Source organism: Oncorhynchus mykiss, chromosome 21 (genome assembly GCF_057628025.1).
Source record: "Oncorhynchus mykiss isolate SJ-2025 chromosome 21, ASM5762802v1, whole genome shotgun sequence".
Lineage (NCBI taxonomy): Eukaryota > Metazoa > Chordata > Actinopteri > Salmoniformes > Salmonidae > Oncorhynchus > Oncorhynchus mykiss.
The window spans coordinates 38522231-38547634 of record NC_143042.1 but is presented as its reverse complement, the minus strand read 5'-3'; the positions used below and the strand labels follow the sequence as shown (position 1 = coordinate 38547634).

Below are 25404 nucleotides of genomic sequence, written 5' to 3'. Positions count from 1 at the left end.
TAGGTAGGTGGTTGGTTGGTAAGTGGTGGTTGATGGGAAGCTGGGTAGATGGAATGTGGTTGATGGGAAGGTGATTGGTTTGGTAGGTGGTTGGTTGGTAAGTGGTTTGTGGGATGGTGGTGTGTGGGACGGTGGTTGATGGGAAGCTGGGTAGATGGAAGGTGGTTGGTGAAACGGTGGTTGGTGGGTAGGAAGGACAGCGGTAGGTGGGACAGTGGTAGGTGGGACGGTGGTAGGTGGGTAGGTGGTTGGTTGGTATGTAGTTTGTGGGACGGTGGTTGGTGGGTCGGTGGTTGGTGGGAAGGTAGGTAGGTAGGTAGGTAGGTAGGTAGGTAGGTAGGTAGGTAGGTAGGTAGGTAGGTAGGTAGGTAGGTAGGTAGGTAGGTAGGTAGGTAGGTAGGTAGGTGGTTGGTGGGACAGTGGTAGGTGGGTAGGTTGTTGATGGGTAGGTGGTAGCTGAGTAGGTGGTTGTGGGTAGGTGGTTGGTGGTAGGTGGGTAGGTGGCTGGTGGTAGGTGGGTGGGTAAGTGGAAGGTGGTTGGTGGGTAGGTGGGAAGGTGATTGGTTTGGTAGGTGGTTGGTTGGTAAGTGGTTTGTGGGACGGTGGTTGGTGGGAACGTGGTTGGTGGGAAAGTGGGTAGGTGGTTGGTGGGAAAGTGGGAAGGTGGGTAGGTGTTTGGTTGGTAAGTGGTGTGTGGGACGGTGGGACGGTGGTTGATGGAAGGTGGTTGGTGGGTAGATGGTTGGTAGGACAGCGGTAGGTGGTGGGTAGGTGGTTGGTTGGTAGGACAGCAGTAGGTGGGACAATGGTAGGTGGGTAGGTGGTGGGTAGGTAGGTGGTTGGTGGGACAGTGGTATGTGTGTTCTCCCTCCTCTTGAGGACTATTTAATTTAGGGCTCTATTCAGCCCTTAGTGCTGAAGATCCACTTTATAGCGCGATTGACAGTTAATGGCACTGTTCCCGCTGTCGCTGTAGCTGCGTTCAGGGTAAACACTGTTTGTCGGTTCAATCGGAAATGACCTTACCATTTTTATGCAGATCTTCCGTGATACAGTACTTTGGCTATCCAGACCACCATGTCTATGATTTGCAGCCCTAAAAAGAGTATCATACTGTATGTAAAAAGCTAAATGAAATGTCTTCTGATTTTGAATGTATAAATAGTTTTAATGTTGGTTTGTATCAAATTCATCAGGTTGTTTAACAGTGAAGTATACACTGAGTATACCAAACATTAAGAGCACCCCCCTGAGTGTACCAAACATTAAAGCACCCCCCTTAGTGTACCAAACATTAAGAGCACCCCCCTGAGTGTACCAAACATTAAGAGCACCCCCCTGAGTATACCAAACATTAAGAGCACCCCCCCTGAGTGTACCAAACATTAAGAGCACCCCCCCTGAGTGTACCAAACATTAAAGCACCCCCCTTAGTGTACCAAACATTAAGAGCACCCCCCTGAGTATACCAAACATTAAGAGCACCCCCCTGAGTATACCAAACATTAAGAGCACCCCCCTGAGTATACCAAACATTAAGAGCACCCCCCTGAGTATACCAAACATTAAGAGCACCCCCCTGAGTATACCAAACATTAAGAGAACCCGCCTGAGTGTACCAAACATTAAGAGCACCCCCCTGAGTGTACCAAACATTAAGAAAACCCCCTGAGTGTACCAAACATTAAGAGCACCCCCCTGAGTATACCAAACATTAAGAGCACCCCCCTGAGTATACCAAACATTAAGAGCACCCCCCTGAGTATACCAAACATTAAGAGCGCCCCCCTGAGTATACCAAACATTAAGAGCACCCGCCTGAGTGTACCAAACATTAAGAGCACCCCCCTGAGTGTACCAAACATTAAGAGCACCCGCCTGAGTGTACCAAACATTAAGAGCACCCCCCTGAGTGTACCAAACATTAAGAGCACCCCCCTGAGTGTACCAAACATTAAGAGCACCCCCCTGAGTATACCAAACATTAAGAGCACCCGCCTGAGTGTACCAAACATTAGGAGCACCCCCCTGAGTATACCAAACATTAAGAGAACCCCCTGAGTGTACCAAACATTAAGAGCACCCCCCTGAGTGTACCAAACATTAAGAGCACCCCCCTGAGTGTACCAAACATTAAGAGCACCCCCCTGAGCGTACCAAACATTAAGAGCACCCCCCTGAGTGTACCAAACATTAAAGCACCCCCCTTAGTGTACCAAACATTAAGAGCACCCCCCTGAGTGTACCAAACATTAAGAAAACCCCCTGAGTGTACCAAACATTACGAGCACCCCCCTGAGTGTACCAAACATTAAGAGCACCCCCCTGAGTATACCAAACATTAAGAGCACCCGCCTGAGTGTACCAAACATTAGGAGCACCCCCCTGAGTATACCAAACATTAAGAGAACCCCCTGAGTGTACCAAACATTAAGAGCACCCCCCTGAGTGTACCAAACATTAAGAGCACCCCCCTGAGTGTACCAAACATTAAGAGCACCCCCCTGAGTGTACCAAACATTAAGAGCACCCCCCTGAGTGTACCAAACATTAAAGCACCCCCCTTAGTGTACCAAACATTAAGAGCACCCCCCCGAGTGTACCAAACATTAAGAGCACCCCCCTGAGTGTACCAAACATTAAGAAAACCCCCTGAGTGTACCAAACATTACGAGCACCCCCCTGAGTGTACCAAACATTAAGAGCACCCCCCTGAGTGTACCAAACATTAAGAGCACCCCCCCCCCCCCCCCGAGTGTACCAAACATTAAGAGCACACCCCTGAGTGTACCAAACATTAAGAGCACCCCCCTGAGTGTACCAAACATTAAGAGCACCCCCTGAGTATACCAAACATTAAGAGCACCCCCCTGAGTGTACCAAACATTAAGAGCACCCGCCTGAGTGTACCAAACATTAAGAGCACCCCCCTGAGTGTACCAAACATTAAGAGCACCCCCCTGAGCGTACCAAACATTAAGAGCACCCCCCTGAGTGTACCAAACATTAAAGCACCCCCCTTAGTGTACCAAACATTAAGAGCACCCCCCTGAGTGTACCAAACATTAAGAAAACCCCCTGAGTGTACCAAACATTACGAGCACCCCCCTGAGTGTACCAAACATTAAGAGCACCCCCCTGAGTATACCAAACATTAAGAGCACCCGCCTGAGTGTACCAAACATTAGGAGCACCCCCCTGAGTATACCAAACATTAAGAGAACCCCCTGAGTGTACCAAACATTAAGAGCACCCCCCTGAGTGTACCAAACATTAAGAGCACCCCCCTGAGTGTACCAAACATTAAGAGCACCCCCCTGAGTGTACCAAACATTAAGAGCACCCCCCTGAGTGTACCAAACATTAAAGCACCCCCCTTAGTGTACCAAACATTAAGAGCACCCCCCCGAGTGTACCAAACATTAAGAGCACCCCCCTGAGTGTACCAAACATTAAGAAAACCCCCTGAGTGTACCAAACATTACGAGCACCCCCCTGAGTGTACCAAACATTAAGAGCACCCCCCTGAGTGTACCAAACATTAAGAGCACCCCCCCCCCCCCCCCCGAGTGTACCAAACATTAAGAGCACACCCCTGAGTGTACCAAACATTAAGAGCACCCCCCTGAGTGTACCAAACATTAAGAGCACCCCCTGAGTATACCAAACATTAAGAGCACCCCCCTGAGTGTACCAAACATTAAAGCACCCCCCTTAGTGTACCAAACATTAAGAGCACCCCCCTGAGTGTACCAAACATTAAGAGCACCCCCCTGAGTGTACCAAACATTAAGAAAACCCCCTGAGTATACCAAACATTACGAGCACCCCCCTGAGTGTACCAAACATTAAGAGCACCCCCCTGAGTGTACCAAACATTAAGAGCACCCCCCTGAGTGTACCAAACATTAAGAGCACACCCCTGAGTGTACCAAACATTAAGAGCACCCCCCTGAGTGTACCAAACATTAAGAGCACCCCCCTGAGTGTAGCAAACATTAAGAGAACCCCCTGAGTATACCAAACATTAAGAGCACCCCCCTGAGTGTACCAAACATTAAGAGAACCCCCTGAGTATACCAAACATTAAGAACTTTGGAATATCTAAAGTTGATTGAAATCACCTGAGTGAGATTCATCCTCTTTCCCCTCCAGGGACCCCAATCTGCCAGTGCCTCAGGACACCAAGTTCATCCACACCAAGCCCAACCGCTTCGAGGAGGTCATCTGGACCAAGTTCAACTCCAAGGACAAGCAGTACCTCCACATCGGCCTGAAGCCCCGCGTCAGGGACAACTACCGAGCCAACAAGGTGGCCTTCTGGCTGGAGCTGGTCCCTCATTTACACTCCCTCCATGAAGTCCTGAACCCCACTACCACCAGGCTACCTCCAGGCAGCACTCGCCCCCCCGGGGGCCCCTGGAAGCCCAAACCCCGCACCACGGGCCACCCCTACCCCACCTTCCCCGACCCCGTGGAGCCCTACGGATCAGAGCGGCCCAGACTGGACCTCTTCCCCGGTGACACGCGGGATTATTCCACAGAGCTGTCGGTGACCGTGGCAGTGGGGGCGTCGCTGCTCTTCCTCAACATCCTGGCGTTTGCTGCGCTCTACTACAAGCGGGACAAGCGTCAGGAGATGCGGCGCCACCGGCTGTCTCCGCAGCGCCACGGCGGGCCTGCCAACGACCTGGCGCACAGCCAGGAGGAAGAGATCATGTCCCTGCAGATGAAGCACTCGGAGCACGACTCGCACCACGACATGGAGCCCCTCCGGCCCCACGACATCCTGCGGCCCTCCTGTCCGCCCGACTACACCCTGGCCCTGCGGAGGGCCCCGGACGACGTGCCCCTCATGACCCCCAACACCATCACCATGATCCCCAGCACCATCACCGGCATGCAGCCCCTCCACCCCTTCAACACCTACCCCAGCACCGGCCACAACAACACCCTGCCCCACCCCCACTCCACCACACGTGTATAGTAGAGCTACAGCTCCCCCTGGGGGACCGGAGGACCAGCTACACACTCTGGTTTATCACTATTGGATCGCTATGGATATCTCTCTCTCTCTCTCTCTCTCTCTCTCTCTCTTACTCTCTGTTTTTCCAACCGTCAGCCTGCTGCCCTGATGCTGTGTCTTTCCTACAGCGCAACCTTGCTGGGGTTAAGTGGAAGTGCAGCTGAACTGCAGGGGAAACAGGTGTTATTGAGGGTGTTGAGATATTTTGAGAGGGTCTCGTATTCTCTGATCCTGACAGCCCCCAAACCTGCCCACAGGATGATCCTCTGCCTCTAACTGTGCATTTCATTTAGTTGTTTTTTTTCATCCCATGTTTTCTCGGTTTCTGTCCTGTAATAGGGTTGGGGACAGAGGAGGCTGGTGGGGGGAGCTATAGGAGGACAGGGTCATTGTTATGGCTGGAATGGAATGAATGGAACAGAGTCAAATATGTGGTTTCCATATGCTTGATGTGTTTGACACCGTTACATTCATTCCACTCCAGACTTTACAATGAGCCCGTCCTATAGCTCCTCCCAGCAGCCTCCACTGGTTGGGGATCGTTTTTTTGGATTGTGAGGTAAAGCGTTTGGTTCCTTTTCCTTCTGTTATATTGGAAAACCTCTATCTCTCTACTCATCTCATCTGCTTACTTGAGTCTCTTCTCTTTTCCACATCCCTCTCTTTCCCTCCTCTGTAGTTCTAAAACAACCTTTTTTATACAAAGGAGTACAGTACATACAGTAAGTATATATCATGAAAATATTGGTATTCTGATATCGTCTTTCTACCAGCATTCTTGGTGCCAAGTACTGTGTTGTTTTCCCATAGGAGGGGAACTGAGAGAGAATCAAGAGTGTTGAGCTGTATCAAGATCAAGGCTACTTACTGTGTGTTCATGAAAAGTGCCAAACTGGCCTATCTTGTGCTTTTTTCGTTATCTTTTTTCAACGTTTGTTTGTTTGATTGATTGATTGATTGATTGATTGATTGTTGCTTTCGGTTCTTATTTTTTGTGGAAAGATTTTTAAATATATAGACATATATATATATAGTTATATATAAATGTGTACAAACAAGAAAATATCGAAATGGTTTTCTCAGTGGGGATCTATGCATGAATTATTTTTAAAAACAATGATGGGGAAAGGACACTGGATAGTCAATATTCACACACACACATCTCCTGTTTTAAACTCTTTCTATCTCAATTCCATATGCTTTTTCTTCATATTTTCTTTTCTGCAAGAAAAAAAAACCTGGTGGCACGTCATAAAACCCCTGCAGCGGTGCTTCTTTCATTCATGAACATTATCCTTTACAACAACGAAAAACCTGACTGGACCAAACATGAATAAAAACAATTCTTATACACATTGATTATACAACACATTGCTTATGTTGATCACCTCCCACCCTTATTGCTTACTGTCTACTATTGCACAACCGACTGCATGCTACCCCAAACAAATCAACTACCCTAGTAAATCAATTCAACCTTTATTTACACAACACATTTCATAAAAGTGTGTGCAAGACAACATTTCGATCACATAAAGACCCCTTTCTCTGTCTCGCATCCTCCTCCTGCTCTGCTATCATCCAGCCAGGGCCCCTGAGGGCCCCTCTTACGTAATGTGAGTTATTGGTGCCACTGCAGCAGCTCTGTATTTTTCTCGTAATAACCAGGCCATCCACTGAGCCTTGGGCCCCTGTCTCTCCGTGACTCATTATGGCAGGCGTAGAAGCCATAGACTGCCACTGAAATGGTATCCAGTTCCCTATGTAGTGCACTACTGTGGGCCAGTCAGGCCAAAAGTAGTGCACTATGTAGGGAATAGGATGCCATTTTGGACACAAACCTAGAGGTATTGGTGTCCATTATGCTCTGGCCAAAAAGGGAATAGGGTGTAGGGAATAGGGTGCCCTAGCGGTATTGAGGCTGCAGGTAGACCTATCGTTTATCAAGGTGAACCTGCCAGGGTTCTCAGTGGTCCTGGGTGGGAAGGTACATACATAAGTCTCGGGTCCTCGTATAACGTCACTTTTTCCTCATAATGTTACAACGAAGGAGAGAAAAGGGACAGTCCCTCCATCTCCCTCTTTCTTTTACACACTCTCCCCTTCTCTCCGCCCGTCTCCGCCTTCGATTTCTGGCCCGTACAAATGCTGTTTGATGAACGCCTGTGTGCGCGCGCGAGTGTCAGCTCAGCTTCCCAGGGCCAGGGGTAACTAGAGGGCAGAGAGAATGATGGAGGAAGATGGAATGTGTGTGAGGAAAGAGACAGGCAGGCATCTCGTATCAGAGGCGCCTCCCCGTGGTGCGAGACCCCCGTAACAACTGCTTACACACACACTCCTCCATTCTTCCTCTCACTCTACTTTCCCCGTCCCTTTCTCCTTTCCTCCACCAGTAAACACCCGTCTGATTCAGGACTGCTGCACATGCAATTTCAACTAACTCTCTTTGTGGAAAGTTGAGAGCAGAAATCGCCGGCGTTTCAACTAACTTCCCTGTGTGTCGTCGTTGAACCCTGCATCTCCTGACCCTTCCCCCCTGACACATGTCCCTGCTGACTCTGTTGCTCTCACGTCCCCTTCGCTCCACTGCTGTACATTGAACTCTAAGCACACGGAGGAAAGACTGGTGGTCTATCAGACAGGCCAGGGTCTGGGATAACAGAGCTGGGAAGAGGACTTGGGAGTAAGAGGTCCTTAGACCAAGGGACAATAAAGTGATCAGCTGTTTTTACTCTTTCCTTTTTTTTGAACAGGGAGGTGCACGTAAAAGTCAAGGGAAAGCCTGTTGACAACACCTCCGTCCGTAATGCTATGACATGGCCAGCAGAGGGGGCTGATGGGTGAATAGGATTAATCCAACTGAACTGTAGCGCTGTGTGTGAACCCACAGTGCGCTGTAGTATCCTCAGTTAGAAACCGCTAGCGACAGTGTTGTTTCTGCTTGTGTTTAGCTTTAGACGTTTCTTTGGTACCTATTTCATTACTGCTTGAAGGTGGGTGGGGGGGGGGGGGGGGGGTGAGAACACAGGTTGGTGTTGTCAGATACTCTGTGTTGGCCAACTGAGAGAGACAGTGTGTGGTGGGGAAACACAGGAGATGATCCGCTGTACAATATACTGTAACAAGGACCAGACTGGGGTTGTTTATGTGGAATCAGAGGGAGTCAGTGGACTTATATGCTGGAACTTTTCTCTCCGCTACAGAGATGGATTTACTATAAAATGTGCTATTGGACTAGAATATGAAACCTGGGAGAGAGCCCCAAAGCCTCCAAGTCATCATCACAGCCTTAAACAAAGGGGAAAGGGTGTGAGATGTGACCGGGACAGTGGACAGACTAGGGCACCGACATCTTATTTCAGGTGTGGGAATGATCAGATTCATCTGTCCTATCAAGTCTTTGTGCCATTAGATCCTGAACTTTTTTATCCTGTGAATAAGAGGGCAACGGGAGAGTCGCAGAGGAAACTAGTACTACTACAAATACAACACAACAAAACTTCAACCAATCGAAGAGTGACAGATGCGATTTCCTTTGTTTCCTGTTCTTTTCCTTGTCTATTTTATACGCTTACACACTAGAGGGCGCCATGGAGACACAATCGCCATAACAACCTACTGTTCCTCTGAACATTCTGAATGTGGAGGAATTCAGCGTTTTGCGACAGAGAGAGACGTCAAAAAAAGAGGAGCAAAACTGTACATTTTTAAGTGTAAGAACAAACAGTCAAAAATATTTGTAAATATTACGTTTCTTGTTTTGTTTTTTTCGAGTGAATGAATGAAATGACTTTGTGACGACAACAGAGACAACAGGTGCAAGTTGAAAAGGGGTCTCCAGCTAGTATTGTATGTTAACCGTACGCCATTTAAATGTATTCGCCACGGAACTTTTCCGAGAGATTCAGGAAAGTGGGATTCTCGTTCTGTCAGCTCTTTCCGTGCATGTCACTAACAAAGTTGTTCAGAAGTGGATAGACAATGGACATTCAGAACAAAGTCATCATGTGTTGTCTACGTAGCATCTTGACTACTCAACCTGTGTAAGCACTAAGCGAACACCGTAGCAGGGATACTGACCCATTCTCATTCTCTGCTGTTGGTTATAGGGTCTCTCCCACGTTCAAAATGGGCCCTGCATAACTGCAGGCCTGTATTAGCTGTGTACCACACCAGCCATACTGGATGATGATACAGCACATCTTAAAGGTGGAATCGGTCACTTCCACCACCCATGTGGCAACGACAAACATGGCCAAGAAGCAAAAAATGAAATCAAATGAATGCACCTTTAAAAACATCCTTGTGGCTTTTGGAATGTGTATATTCCCAACCCTGTTGACTCTCCCACCGTTGTGTAGCCCCGGAACCACAGGGAGACCGAGAAACGATGGCTTTTTGTAACCTAAGTTGCCTCTGATCTAGCCTATTCCCAGATCGGTTTGTGCCGTCTTGCCAACTCCTACGGTCATTGTCGCGACCAGGAGTTGACAAGACGGCACAAACAGATCTGGGACCAGGCTACGTCTTAGCCTTATCGGGAATCACGTACTGCGGGTGGGACACATGTCCCCCTGAATACACTGTGTTACGTACAATATGTGTCCTGTTCATGTAGGTTGTGCTACCTGTATACAGTGACCTCATCATAAGCTATCGGTACCGCTAAGCTTGCCTTCCAAGTGGAACGGTGAGGTGGGAATTGAGCTGCTTAGTGGGCAGATGGTTGAACTGCATGACAAGGCATGTACATAGGTACAGACCAGGAAGTGTGAGTGTGTACATGTGAGAGTATGTGTTAGGATAGCTCATTTGGTGTGTAAGCATAGGTGTGTACTCCATTTTGTTGTAGCATTAGTTAGGACTAATGCAGAGGGAGTTGATATCTATAGTGTTAGTTTAGTAGGACTTTAAAACGATTGACACGACCCCCCCAAAAAAATCCATATTGGATTTTAATGTATTATCTCCCGCACATAAAGAAAGTCATACTTTTTGGTGCAAAACCAATTTTGTTAAGTGTTCAATGATTAACACCATCTGTTGTTATGAAGCAGCTAACACTGTTTTATAGATTTGCCAGAGTGATGCTCTGTTAAACACCTGTTCTGAACTAAAGAGGTAGACCGTAACAATGTTTCATGTAGGTGAATTTCCTGCCTTGCTCGTGACCACATGTCATGGTTGACCTTCAAAACAGAGAAAGGTTCGTCTATGTTAAGGTCAAGGCACCTGAGAGACCAGTTGTACTGAAGCACATGACAAATAACCCTGGGAAACATTCTGAGCTGGGTGTCAGTTCGGGCCTGCATAGTCAAATTTGCACCTGTTGTCTTGTTTTTATTTTCTTTGTAGAATTCCGAAACCCAAGACTTGAGATGACGAAAACATGTTAATAATGGATTTTAAAAACATATTATAATTCTAAAAAAATGAAAGTAAAACTATATAAATAAGGTGATGATATTTGTTTACTTTAGAAGTTATGATACACTGTGTGCTGGGATTCTGATGTGGGGAACATTAAAGACATTCATAGCCAGACTGTCGACTACGCCTCTTCATTGGCCTACTGCACCCCGTTCCACTCCATTTAGAACACAGCGTTTTCCATTACAAACAATGTGATTATTGGAATACATCAGTGCAATACCAATACCTTGCCAATATGTTGCATCAAGAAACTGTTTTTATACTGCTTTGAGGTAATAAGACTAGTAAATATTCAGCTAATATTCATAAGTACGGTTTTCTTACAGAGAAGCAAACAGACAAGCAAACTTGAATAAGTTTCTTTTAATTTCTAACTTTTGTTGTGTTTTGTGTTTATGTACATTACAATGAGAGGGAACATTGCCCCTTTTGAAAAATGATGCTTTTCGACGCTTGACTGAATGACATCAGTATCAGTCATTTGGTATTAAAAACAAAGCGTGGTTTGATCCAACGTAACAAAATGACATTCAAATGAAATGTTAACCCTACTCACCACATGAGAGCCAAAACAAAATAAAAACAAATGTGTCAAGAAAACATTTATTTAAAAAATATGACCATTTGGATTCAACAAAATGAATAAGGCATGAATAAAATGCAGTAACTTTTAAACTTTGTTTATTTACAGAATTTGAATTATTGAACATTGAAAGCATTAAAAAAAATGATTTAGCATCAGACCCTAGTACCCTAGGTAGACTTATTCATGCTCAGTTCAAGGAATAAGTCTTCTGTAAATTGCTTTTAAGCAATGCAAATAACACCCACAATGCTGTTTGGCCAGTAGCTAAGGTCAAGTGCAAGTACCATTCCACAGAGTGCCTATTCTGCTTATAGTCTTGGGGCAGATTTCAAGGGCCCATATCTCGACTGTGAGGTCGCAGAGGAAACTAGTAGTTGTCAAAGTTGAATCCTGACAGCAGTTCCTTCAGGATAGAGTACTGGAAAAATCACAGAGAGCTGAATTGAAAGGCATTCTGTCCTGTCAGCATTTCATCAACAATTTCTGGACCCAGAGAGTTGGAGACAGGTTTCTACTTCAGGTCTGAGACAAGGTTGGTGAACTCTGCAGCTATCTTCTGGCACTGATCTTGTCCACTGAGTCTGCCAAGTACAGTATGTATGTGCATTTTTGATACTCACTCCCATTAATAAAGTAAAACCTTTATAATGATTATAGTATTACCATATTCATTGGATTGTACAACCCAGAATGAAGGGTTTGAAATTATGAAGTGTCTTCGGTTTTTTTCTGTGTTGATTTCCATTGGTTTAATAGGAGTATAGGATATGTTGATATAGAAGCTAAAATCTAAATGCTTACATTAAAATGTAAGGATTATTATCACACAAGTGAGGATGGAGGATGAGGATGGAATTTAATGGAATTTTAATGTTTGTGCTTTTCTTATAACTAATTTCTGTGTTCTATTCATGTGCTGACTGTACAAATCCTCACTATCAGTCACTGGAATTTGACAGTACGCCCAGGCCTCGTGAGGTATTTGTCTGTCACATGTTATGAACCAGTATTGGTCAGTCACATGAATGAAACAAAACGGTAAGGATTCATGAATTATGCTAAATCATGCAAATATAACTTGTCTGTGTATAGCTGTATATAAGACAACTGCTGGGACTGCCCCAGCAGAGCTTCTGACAGACGTTCACTATGGTGCATTAAGTTTGTTGGAACCTCTCCAGCACTCGGACAATAAACAATGCTTCATTTAAGATTGACTTTGAGTGTCCCTGTGTAAGAATTCCACGACAGCCTTTCAAATAATTTCCAATCAATTGAATTTACCACAGGTGGACTCCAATAAAGTTGTAGAAACATCTCAAGGATGATCAACGGAAACAGGATGCACCTGAGCTCAAGTCTCGAGTCTCATAGCAAAGGGTCTGAATACTTATGTAAATAAGGTATTTCTGTTTTTAATTTAATAAAATGTAAACCTGTTTTTGCTTTGTCATTATGCGGTATTGTGTGTAGATTGATGAGGGAAAACAATTTTATAAATTTTAGAATGAGGCTGTAATATAACAAAATGTGGAAAAACTCAAGGGGCCTGAATACTTTCCGAATGCACTGTAGCTGTCATCCAGCTGTGCCAGCCCTGACGGCTTCAGCCCTTCCGTGTCGATGATTACAACGAAGTTGCAGTTCTGTTTCTTTTTGAAGACGTCTTTGACACCTGCCACTACTGACTACAAACTGCCCTCCAAACATTGTGTTCAGTAGAGTGGACTTTCCCGTGCTCTGAACACCTAGAACGGTTACCACCGGGATCTTGCTCTTTGGTTGCACCAAGACATTGAGCTGATGCAGCACATCGCTCAGCCATCTCAGAGGTACAGTGCCTTGCGAAAGTATTCGGCCCCCTTGAACTTTGCGACCTTTTGCCACATTTCAGGCTTCAAACATAAAGATATAAAACTGTATTTTTTGGTGAAGAATCAACAACAAGTGGGACACAATCATGAAGTGGAACGACATTTATTGGATATTTCAAACTTTTTTAACAAATCAAAAACTGAAAAATTGGGCGTGCAAAATTATTCAGCCCCCTTAAGTTAATACTTTGTAGCGCCACCTTTTGCTGCGATTACAGCTGTAAGTCGCTTGGGGTATGTCTCTATCAGTTTTGCACATCGAGAGACTGACATTTTTTCCCATTCCTCCTTGCAAAACAGCTCGAGCTCAGTGAGGTTGGATGGAGAGCATTTGTGAACAGCAGTTTTCAGTTCTTTCCACAGATTCTCGATTGGATTCAGGTCTGGACTTTGACTTGGCCATTCTAACACCTGGATATGTTTATTTTTGAACCATTCCATTGTAGATTTTGCTTTATGTTTTGGATCATTGTCTTGTTGGAAGACAAATCTCCGTCCCAGTCTCAGGTCTTTTGCAGACTCCATCAGGTTTTCTTCCAGAATGGTCCTGTATTTGGCTCCATCCATCTTCCCATCAATTTTAACCATCTTCCCTGTCCCTGCTGAAGAAAAGCAGGCCCAAACCATGATGCTGCCACCACCATGTTTGACAGTGGGGATGGTGTGTTCAGGGTGATGAGCTGTGTTGCTTTTACGCCAAACATAACGTTTTGCATTGTTGCCAAAAAGTTCAATTTTGGTTTCATCTGACCAGAGCACCTTCTTCCACATGTTTGGTGTGTCTCCCAGGTGGCTTGTGGCTAACTTTAAACAACACTTTTTATGGATATCTTTATGAAATGGCTTTCTTCTTGCCACTCTTCCATAAAGGCCAGATTTGTGCAATATACGACTGATTGTTGTCCTATGGACAGAGTCTCCCACCTCAGCTGTAGATCTCTGCAGTTCATCCAGAGTGATCATGGGCCTCTTGGCTGCATCTCTGATCAGTCTTCTCCTTGTATGAGCTGAAAGTTTAGAGGGACGGCCAGGTCTTGGTAGATTTGCAGTGGTCTGATACTCCTTCCATTTCAATATTATCGCTTGCACAGTGCTCCTTGGGATGTTTAAAGATTGGGAAATCTTTTTGTATCCAAATCCGGCTTTAAACTTCTTCACAACAGTATCTCGGACCTGCCTGGTGTGTTCCTTGTTCTTCATGATGCTCTCTGCGCTTTTAACGGACCTCTGAGACTATCACAGTGCAGGTGCATTTATACGGAGACTTGATTACACACAGGTGGATTGTATTTATCATCATTAGTCATTTAGGTCAACATTGGATCATTCAGAGATCCTCACTGAACTTCTGGAGAGAGTTTGCTGCACTGAAAGTAAAGGGGCTGAATAATTTTGCACGCCCAATTTTTCAGTTTTTTATTTGTTAAAAAAGTTTGAAATATCCAATAAATGTCGTTCCACTTCATGATTGTGTCCCACTTGTTGTTGATTCTTCACAAAAAAATACAGTTTTATATCTTTATGTTCGAAGCCTGAAATGTGGCAAAAGGTCGCAAAGTTCAAGGGGGCCGAATAGTTTCGCAAGGCACTGTATAAGACTACTGAACAGCTAATCAAATGGCTACCAGGACTACTTGCGTTGACCCCTCCCTCCCCCATTTTTATGCTGCTGCTACTCTCTGTTTATTATCTATGCATAGTCACTTTACCTGTACCTACATATACATGTTACCTCAACTAACCTGTGCCCTCGCACATTGACTCTGTACCTGTACCCCTCTATATAGCCTTGTTACTGTTATTTTATTTTTGCTCTTTAATTATTTGTTATTTGTTATTTTTCTATTTTCTTCTTCTTCTTTTTTTTTTTACTTCAGTTTCTTTTAATAATACTTTCTTAACACTTATTTTTCTTAACTGCATTGTTGGTTTAGGGCTTGTAAGTAAGCATTTCACGGTAAGGTATTCGGCGCATGTAACAAATACAATTTGATTTGATTTTGAATCTATGCCACTGAAAACTTTTTCCAGTCTCCTCCTCCTCGACTGCCTCTCCCTCGACTAGGCTATTATTCCCTTACTTTCCCATTTCAAGGAAATGAAACTGAAAGATAAGCATAGATGGCCTGAACCAAATTACGATATAAAAAAAGATTTCACGTTAATTACATCCTAATAAAACGTAGGCTAATACAGTAAAGGTCTGAAAATGTTTCAAATATGATGGCATGAATGTTGTCATGCACGATAAAACAGGATGTCGTTCATGCACATGGTTCATCCCACTCGAACGTTTGATTATCCGACATTGAGCTGCGGAGTGATCAGGAGGTGAGTCGTGTATCATCAAACTTTGCTAATCAAACTCTTTAATGGTCTAAATCACATGGTAACGTTTTTAAAAATCTTTATTACAAAAATGGAATGTTATACAACACGTAAGCCTAAGAAATTGTACGTGTAATATCACAGTAACGGTAGCTGATTATGAACTAAGCTACTTGTAGACTAATATACTTTTTGTGAATGCAAACATGTGATATGTTTTTTTCAACATTCTCATGATCCGATTATACGGCATTCATCATTTTTTGTATTAATTATATGGGGTGCCTAAATCACTACAACATTTCACTTTACTGCTATGCACATTATTGATGTTTTTCTGTGGCAGACATTTTCGGAAAATGGAGTGTATTCGATGTCCCACGCTTTGTGAGGAGGGACAGCGGTTTTGCTTGAGATGTAAAGCAATCGTCGAGGAAGAGGGAGGTAGGTAGCCTCGGGACTTTTTATTTAAAGTCCTGAAGTCATATTTCGACTTTATTTTTCTCAGCTATTCTTAAAAATACACTACAAAATATAACACGCTATTAATAAAAACAAAACAATATATTCACAAGTACATTGAATACGTTTACAAATAAAATAAAATACTGCGGTCATTTTGGTATTCCTCCCCATTGAAAAAAATATTTGGGAAGGAGAGAAATGCATTTATTAACGTCTCCATTCGTTTTGTATATTCTGTTACAGACACCGTAATTTATTATTTTAAATTATGTGAACTAAACATAAACATACCTTAAAGTATAGATTTTCTGAAGTACTTAATGTTAAGTCCCCAATTCAACAAAGAAATACTAAAATACCATTATTCCTATGGAAGACCAATATGGCGACTGGTAGTTTCAAAGCCGCTATTTGGCCAATACATACCATTAGCAATCCAGGGTTTATATATACATCATTGCCAAAAAAAAATCCTTGCAAAGTGTATAGGCCCTGTCCACAGTTGCCCAGGGATTTTTATGTTCGGTAACTGATAAACTACACTGAGTGTACAAACATTAGGAGCACCTTATAGGACCACCAAGTAGCCTAGTGGTTAGAGCGTTGGGCCAGTAACCGAAAGGTTGCTGGATAGAATCCCTGAGCTGAGGCGCAGGCAAACCTATTCTAACCCTGTGTGGGGGGAAACTAATCTGACCTGGATCAGTGTCAAGGGATGGTCCTCTGTAGCTTAGTTCAGGGTTCCCAAACTTTTTCACTCAGGCCCCCCTTCCAGCATTGGGGAACATCCTGCGCACCCCCCCTGCACGCTGTGCGAGTGCCACGTCTATTTCTACGGGTACTAGCACTGTTCACGACACAAACTGTTAACACCCCTCTTGTTGGCAGAGAAAGGATTTTGCAGTTTTAAAGCTAATTTCCTGTACTTATACACAGTTTGTCATGGATTGCAGACATTGCCGTATTAAAGCTAATTCCTACAATTCTACACATTTTACCATTTGTTATGTGTGTTCATGTGATATTTGAGGGACTCAAACATTAGAACAAAATATATGGGCTAAACAACCTAGCTAAAGTGTGCCCCCCCCCCCCCCCCCCCCCCGGCAGCCAGGACCACTGTAAGTCGCTTTGGATAAATGCCATAATTATCAATATTACAGGTAGTGCTTTTTCTCTTTGGTGAGATATAATGGAAAATAATGCATCTGATAATGCTTCACCAACTTTTTGATGTGCTGCAACATGTATTTGATTGGCATTGTAACACTCTATTACCCCAAACGTATTTCAGAGCCATGCAGTCTAAAAGATGTGACCTTTGACCGGGTTAGGAGTGGGGCGACTGAAGACACCCCGCCAATGGATAGCTCCTCAGATGAAGAGGTAGGGTGTGCTGTTGCTCTTTCACACAGAGGTTTTTTGCAGATAGAAATGTGTTGCTGGCTTGCCTCTGAAGCTAAGCAGGGTTGGTCCTGTTCGGTCCCTGGATAGGAGACCAGCTGCTGCTGGAAGTTTTTTTGTGGGGTCAGTAGGAGGCACTCTTTCCTCTGGTCTAAATAATATCCCAATGCCCCAGAGAAGTGATTGGGGACATTGCCAAAATAATGGGTAACTGGGCATTTTTCTAAATGAATACCCGAAGCATGATGGGATGTTATTTGCGTAATTAACTCAGGAACCACACCTGCTTTTAATACACTTTGGCCGCGTTTAAACAAACAGGCAGCCCAATTATGATGTTTTTTTTTTGTGTCTTTTTCTCAATCAGATCTTCTCACATCAAATCTTCTTCAGAGTTGATCTGATTGGTCAAAAGACCAATTAGGGGAAAAAAGATCAGAATTGGGCTGCCTGCGTAAATGCATCCTTTGTATCCCTCATTTCCTTCTTTTTGTCAGTTACCTGTATATATGAATAGTTTATTTCCAAAATGCATATCTATTTTCAGAAATGTTGGTAAATTAGCTTTTATTGTTTAAAGAACGGTGTGTTTTTTTTCACCATCTAATCATGGCATGGGGTTGTTCAATGACAGCCATAACAATGTACACTCTTTTATCAAGTACTTTGCAGTTTGTTCTAAATTTTTATTCAATTTTTTTCATTCAATTGACTGTAGATGTTTTCCTTTTTGAATTGAAGGACTTTCAAGATGCAAGTGATCTATTCCTTGACTTATATCTTGGGAAAGATGAGGACACATCACAGAGAGTACAAGCTGACAGTCTGGAGGCAGAGCCATCTCAACAGATGGATGCTGCTGTAGCAGGTACTTCAATAATATAAGAGGAATTATACCGTATCTCAGAATTTTTGACAACCGTATGTATACTTTATAATTGAATAAAATCATTACCAGTTGCTTTCCATTCACAAACACTGCACGTATGCTTATTTGCATTGAACATTTAAGGAACGTTACTTTATTCGCTGTGAATGGCGATCAGCGCTGTTTAAAAATAATCTTTCACTCGTTTTTCACTTTTTATCACTATTTCACTACTGTTATTATTTTACTAATATTATTGTCATTATAATAGCATAACAACAGTAGGGATGATGCAGTATAATAGCATGTATTTATAAATGTTTCATGCCTTCATTCAAACATTTTTTGCTCTCTTCCACAGAGCTCTCCTCCCCCGGAGAGATAACAGTTCATTATGTTGGCAGTGACTCTGTTTCTCTGAGCTGGCGCCCTTCTGACCCAGCACGGAGGTACGAGTTGACCTACTCCTGCAACACCCAGAGAGAGATCCGTTCCATCCAAGGGTCCAACAGCGCTGATGTGGAAGGCCTTTTTCCAGGGACGGAGTACACATTCAGCGTCACATCGGTCACAGAAGATGGGAATATGAGCCCGGTGATCACAATGTCCATGTATACAAGTAAGTGCAATGATTCAAACATTTCCCCTTGCATTACAGGAAGAATTGTTTGACTTGTTTTCATTCTTCAAGTTGTAATTGAATTGGGCCCTTTTTGTCCTTTTTGTAGAACCTCTGCCACCTGAAAAAGTCAAGATTGACCAAGTCAGCAGTGAATCAGTGTCTCTGGGTTGGGACAAACCAATTGGTGTCACTGAGGCATGTCTCGTGACCTGTTCCTGTGATGGGGAGGAAGTCCAGAAGATAACAACGGAGTCCAACACCCTGACGTTCTCCAGTCTGAGTCCAGGTGTCAAGTACTCCTTTCACGTCTCTACGGTGCTGAAGAACGGGACCCAAAGCAAGTCGGTGGTGACATATGGCCGCACAAGTGAGTGTGTTGAAACGTGTGACGGGAGGATGTTTTACAATCGGTTGATTGACAACCAAGGAGGTCAGATCTGAAAACGTTATTTTCTTTCCCGACACAGAAACCCACCTGGAGAGTTTGCTGCTGGACCTGGGGTTGGAGCAACACTACACAGAGAAGCTCGACCTTAGCACCGTGCTGCAGATTGATGAGAAGACTGTCACCGATGAACCTGCTCAGACTCTCTCAGCCCTGCCATGGATTTTCCTAAAGAGGTTGATGATGGTGAATGTGACTGCTAGGAGTGTGAAATGTACCTCATTAGAAGGCGAGGCAAGTTGTGATGCTTCATTTTGCAACATAGATCTAGATCTGGAGAGTCTGGTTGATAACCTGGACTCTAGTAATGTTGTAAACCCCTTAGACATTGTGACTGCTCTCTTTCTGTGTTCCAATGGTTTTCTCCAGCAAGAGATGGTTTTGAAAATGTCAATGTGTCAGTTTTCAGTGCCCCTGCTTCTCCCCAATTGTGACACAGAAGAGTGTACGCTAATGCTCTGGGCCATGAGAGACATTGTCAAGAAGTTCAGACCGCATTCATTGGCAGATTCCAGAGGGTTTGTTGAAGACAGGATTGTTCTCTCTGACCTCCCTATGGTCTCTTTTGTCAGATTGGGCGAGTGCTCTCTGTCCAAGTCTCAGATTCTAAACAAGCTGCTGAGTAATCCTCAACAGTATCACGACACGTTTGTCCACCACGACATGGAATGTGGCGATAGCCCAAGGAGAATATCCAACGGATTGGTTGAGATAAGCTGGTACCTCCCAAGCGGGAAAAAAAACATTGATATTTTTGGTGAAGCTATTGCTGTATCCAATCTTAGAGGGGACATCAGTTCTTTTGAAACACAATATTCCTTTCTTTGCCAGACCTCTGCAGCAGTCTTTGTGTTCTTTGACAACCTGGACACCAAGTACAAGCTACTGACCAGCCAACACACCAAGGCTCAGCTGTTTCTAGTGGGTAACACACAGAGCAAGAGCTTCAGCATTGATGCTTTGAAGAGAACAGCAGCAGAGTTGAACTTGAAAAAAAGCAGCATCATCCTGAAGACCAAACAGATGAATGATGCAGACTTTGTGAAGAACCTGCGAAACACAGTTGGTGAGTTGATTAAGAATTCAAAGTCCAGAATGCCATTGGAGCAGATGGCTGAAGTGGCGCATGAGCTTGGAATACTGGTTGATGAGGACTACAAAGAATGTCAGAGTGCCAAGCTAAATGCTGTCGCAATCACGTCAAAGATTTATGACACACCACAGTATAAGGAAAGTCAGCTTCCCTTGCAAGGACAGATTTGGAAGGAGCTGGCACGTCTGGAGAAGGAGGAATGCAGACTGCGGAAAGCTGGGAACCAGAATCTAGAGATGTACAAAAGTGAACTCCAAACAGACAAGAGACAACTTAGGGAACAGCAAAGGAGATATGACATTTCAGAGGCAATGACCTGCTTCATAAATGCAATATCAAGCGCAGGGCTAGAAAGGACCTATTTCTTGAAATGGATGAGAATGAACCTGGACAATATGTCTCGTAAAAACCTTTCTGGCCTTAGAGAGCTGTACAAAGAAAAGTCTCAGAATTCATCTGAAAACAAAGATGAAATTGCAGACCTTGACAGACAGATTTCAAACAGTTCTTTGGGAACTGAGCATTTCCTACGTGAAATGGGTCAACTGTATGAATCTGCAGTCTTACTGGAAGAAGCTGAAGAGTCTAGGCAACAACTGAAGCACCTGCCCAGACTATGTGCTGAGTTGCTTCTGGATGGGTTTCCTCTGGAGCTTGTGGATGGAGACGCATCTAACATACCTCTGAGATGGGTGAGTGATGTGCTGCATCAACTCAATGTCTTGGTGCATCCGAAGAGCAAGATCCTGGTGGTAACTGTTCTAGGTGTTCAGAGCACGGGAAAGTCCACTCTACTGAACACAATGTTTGGAGTGCAGTTCGCAGTCAGTAGCGGCAGATGCACAAGAGGGGCCTTTATGCTGCTCATCAAAGTCAAAGACGACTTCAAAAAAGAGCTGAACTGCGACTTCTTAGTGATCATCGACACAGAAGGGCTGAAGTCGCCAGAGCTGGCACAGCATGATGACAGCTACGAGCATGACAACGAGCTAGCCACACTTGTTGTCGGCCTGAGTGATGTCACTATAATCAATATTGCCATGGAGAACTCGACCGAGATGAAGGACATCCTGCAGATCGTGGTCCACGCTTTTCTCCGGATGAAAGAGGTGGGAAAGAAACCCAAGTGTCAGTTTGTCCACCAGAACGTGGCAGATGTCTCGGCACATGATAAGAACATGAGAGACCGGAAAATGCTGCTGGAGCAGTTAAACGAGATGACCCAGGCAGCAGCCAGAATGGAAAACAAGGAGGAGAACAAGAGCTTCACTGATGTGATGGAGTACAACCCAGAGACTGGTAACTGGTACATTCCTGGACTTTGGCACGGCAACCCCCCAATGGCACCCGTCAACGCCGGTTACAGCGAGTCTGTATACGAGTTCAAAAAGAACATGATCGAGGTCTTCCAGAACTGTGAAGCCTCTGGGAACAACATCATGGACTTTCTGGAGTGGACAAAAAGCCTGTGGAATGCTGTGAAGTATGAAAACTTCATCTTCAGCTTCAGAAACAGCCTGGTGGCTGATGCCTACATGAAGCTGTGTGTTGAGTTCAGTAAGTGGGAATGGTCATTCAGAAAGCACATGCACACATGGATGACAAATGCTGAAACAAGGATTTCCAACTTCGGAACCATAGCAATGAAATATCAAACAGAAGACGTGAGGGATTTTCTCCATCATTTGAAAAGTGAAGCCTCAATAGAACTTGTCCAATGGGAGAAGAACCTTCTTGACAACCTGACCAAGTACTATGAACAGGCAGATGGTCATGTCTACTTGGTGGAGAGATACAGAGAGGATTTCTCAAACAGCATCAAAAGTCTAAAAAGGGAGATAGAAAACTCTGTTTTGAGTAAACTGGTCGCTGATGTTGAGATTCAACAAGGAATGAACAAGCTTGCCACAATCAAGAAGAACTACACCGCGGTGATGGAGGAAAAGGTGCTGAAGTTGGTTGAGAACTGCAGAAAGGACAAATGTCAGAGGCCAGATCAGGAGCTTGACAGAGAATTTGAAAAGGTGTGGGAGGAAACTGTGCAGGAGCTCTCTTTTACAGGATTGAAGAAAATAGACATTGTGAGCCATGTTTTAAGCCAGCTCCGGTCTAACATGATGCAGAAGGCAGTGAATGAAAAGTTGAACAATGTGAAACTTGAAGATCATGGAACAAAACCCTTCATAGTCTCTCCAGGGGGGTTCTTAAAGAAGTTAGTGAATAGCATTTACATGAATGAGAACACAAGAAAAACCCAGGCCATGGCAGACAACCTCATAGACAAATGCAATGAATTTGTGAGAGAGACTGTTCAAAATAAGACAAACTACCATGACACATACATTCAAGAGATCCTGCACATGATTGAAGAGAAGTTGGAAGCCAACAAAAATCTTGGGACAAGCAATAAATTTGAACTCTCCATTAAATTGTACGTTTGTGGGTTTGCATCCAGGGCTTTCCAAGCAATGCATGAACAGTTCATATGTGCAAACAATCCTCATTGGTGCCTTGAACAGTTCAAAGGTAAATACCTGGCAGACTTCAAAGACTTGTTCAGTGGACAAGATCAGTGTCAGAAGAAAGCTGCAGAGTTCACCAACCTGTGTCTCAGACCTGCAGTAGAAGCCTGTGTCACCAATTCTCTGGGTCTAGAAATTGTTGACGTAATGCTGACGGGGCAGAATGCCTTTCAATTCAGCTCTCGGACATTTTTCCAGTACTCTATCCTGAAGCAACTGCTGTCAGAATTCAACTTTGACAACTATGTGAGCTACATTTGTCACTATGAAGCTTTTGTCAAGAATTGGATTTTGAATGAAATCGTGAAACACTTTTCACAAGGGAACAAAATGTTTGAATTGGAGAAGTATCAACTCAATGGGATTATCAAAGTAATCAATGAGGCAATCTCAAAGGCACAGACTAATGAGAACGACAACATAAAGGAATTCCTTCAGGACATATGCAGGGAACTTGGAGAGAAGCTGGTCATTCCCCAAGATGCGTTGGAAGCCACTATGATCCTCAACAATTCCAAACAGGAACAGTTTTCCCACTGGCTCAAAACATCTGTGGTGGAGATGGAACAGTCTCTGACAGAAGAATTCCAAAAAGCAGAGGATGTGAAACAGAAATTGAAAAGACAGAAAATCAAGCCTCAGAACGAGCTGTTCACAAGAGTGTTTGGCTGCGGGAAGCAATGTCCATTCTGCGGGGCACCATGTGAGGCGGGAGGGGAGGCCCACAATGAGCACTGTGCCTCAATACACAGACCACAGGGACTTGGTCGGTTCAGGTTTAATGACTCAAGGAAACTCTGCACTGACATCTGCTCCTCTGCAGTGTTTAGTGAGGGTTCTTTCAAATGCTACGAGACAAATGAAGAATTTCAGCCTTTAAAAAAGTACAGAGACATTTTTCCCAACTGGCATATCCCGGCAGATCCCAGCATACAGGCCTCAGACTACTGGAAATATGTGATGGCAAAATTCAACAAGGAATTTGCCAAAGAGTATGTCTCACACCCTGGAGATATCCCCCCTTCCTGGAAACGGATCACAAAGGAACAGGCAGAAAACAGCCTTAGAGAGTCTTTTAACATTAATTGAGAGCCTCTTCATCATCTTGAAGAAGAGTGGCATCTTGAAGAGTAATGAAGTGTCAGGCCACAGTCAAACAAAATTGTTAGATGTAATAGTAAACAAAGAACATGACTTAATAATACAAGACATCAGCTTCATCACTAAGCAGAAGAGTCTGGTGGCTGGAATGATAAACTGTCATACACTTTGCCTCGTTTATTTTGCTGTCCCAGAAATAATCATTTATTTTTGCATATAATCAAAGTTTAGCAACCATTGACACTTAATGATGTGTTGATAGTTTTTTTTATGTATATTTTGAGAATCTGCATTGGAATAATGGTCATAATTCAAGAGATGTTTTCTTGTCACATTTAGTTTTTATTTGTGCTAGCATTCACTACATGTGTTGGTTGGTTCTTATGTGGTGAATGGGTTCATTTTGCTCTAACACTGGGTAAAGTCAAGCATTGTTCTGGCATTCTTTACTTACATTTATTCAGGAAAGTGTTGAAACCATTGAATTAGAAAATTACATTATTCTGAGACTAATACTTCTGAACTCTTCACTTTCCAAAGACACTTTGATATGAAATAATCTATTGTGTGTTTTTCTCCCATGTGAAATATCAGTAGCTATTTGTATAAGCTGAATATTGTTATTAGATTGTGTTTAATACTTATAAATCGGAAGACGTACACACACACAAGCATCCTGATGCTTCTTACTGCATAAGTATTTCACACCAATTGTATTCCATATCATTCATCACTTTCTTGTATATTATATCAATGGCAAATTATCTTAACAATGAGCCTTTGAGGTGCAGTCAACACTGGATATGAATGTCTTTAAACAAAGTAGGCTACACCAACTGAGGTAAATGCTTCTATGTAAACTTTTGTATTAAAGGGAAAATGGCTTGCTTTGAACACCCCCAAAAAAGCAGCATTCATTTTCAAGTGAGGATATACTGTAGCGTTAGATTTCCCTTCACTGGAACTAAGGGGCCTAGCCATTATTCCTCCTCCACCAAACTTTACAGTTGGCACTATGCATTGCAGCTTTATAACACTCCAGCCGACGCTTGGCATTGTGCATGGTGATCTTAGGCTTGTGTGCTGTAGCCAGCCAATTAATATAAGGCTATTTATATATTTATAATATGAATATGAATTCGGAAGGCAGAAATGATTAAATATTAAAGCATTAGCATTAAAGCATTAGACCTCTCACTAAAGGCATCAGTCATACAAACGTTATACTTAAATCCGAAATGGTTATCTAGTAAATTACTAAGAATGTCTCACCCCATGTTCAAGAATGGCCTTTTCACTTTATTCAGATTACAACCTCTCACTTTCAGTTATTTGCAGCATCATGTTGTTGTGGTGCTTTTGCTGCAGGAGGGACTGGTGCACTTCGCAAAATAGATGGCATCATGAGGTAGGAAAATTATGTGGATATATATTGAAGCAACATCTCAAGACATCAGTCAGGAAGTTAAACTTGGTCGCAAATGGGTCTTCCAAATGGACAATGACACCAAGCATACTCCCAAAGTTGTGGCAAAATGGCTTAAGGACAACAAAGTCAAGGTATTGGAGTGGCCGTCACAAAGCCCTGACCTCAATCCCATAGAAAATTTGTGGGCAGAACTGAAAAAACGTGTGCG

At 43.7% G+C, this 25404-nt stretch overlaps 2 protein-coding genes across 4 annotated transcripts in view; both read left to right on the top strand.

The window, feature by feature from the left end:
* Window positions 1-6379, top strand: part of LOC110500852 (neuroligin-2-like) — a 222265-nt gene extending 215886 nt beyond the window's left edge. For all 3 annotated transcript variants that reach the window (XM_036957937.2, XM_036957936.2, XM_090214613.1), the window contains one exon: window positions 4156-6379. In XM_036957937.2, the coding sequence (XP_036813832.1) occupies window positions 4156-4987 (832 nt within the window). In that variant the 3' untranslated portion in view covers window positions 4988-6379. The remainder of the gene's footprint in view (window positions 1-4155) is intronic.
* An 8553-nt stretch (window positions 6380-14932) lies between these two features.
* On the top strand, window positions 14933-24435 carry LOC110500526 (interferon-induced very large GTPase 1). Its single transcript, XM_021577933.3, has 7 exons — window positions 14933-15250; window positions 15594-15691; window positions 17007-17098; window positions 17858-17984; window positions 18346-18603; window positions 18713-18973; window positions 19074-24435. Exons 1-7 carry the CDS (start codon window positions 15177-15179, stop codon window positions 23753-23755), a joined length of 5592 nt encoding a protein of 1863 aa, XP_021433608.3. The 5' UTR covers window positions 14933-15176; the 3' UTR covers window positions 23756-24435.
* The last annotated feature ends 969 nt before the right edge of the window (window positions 24436-25404 follow it).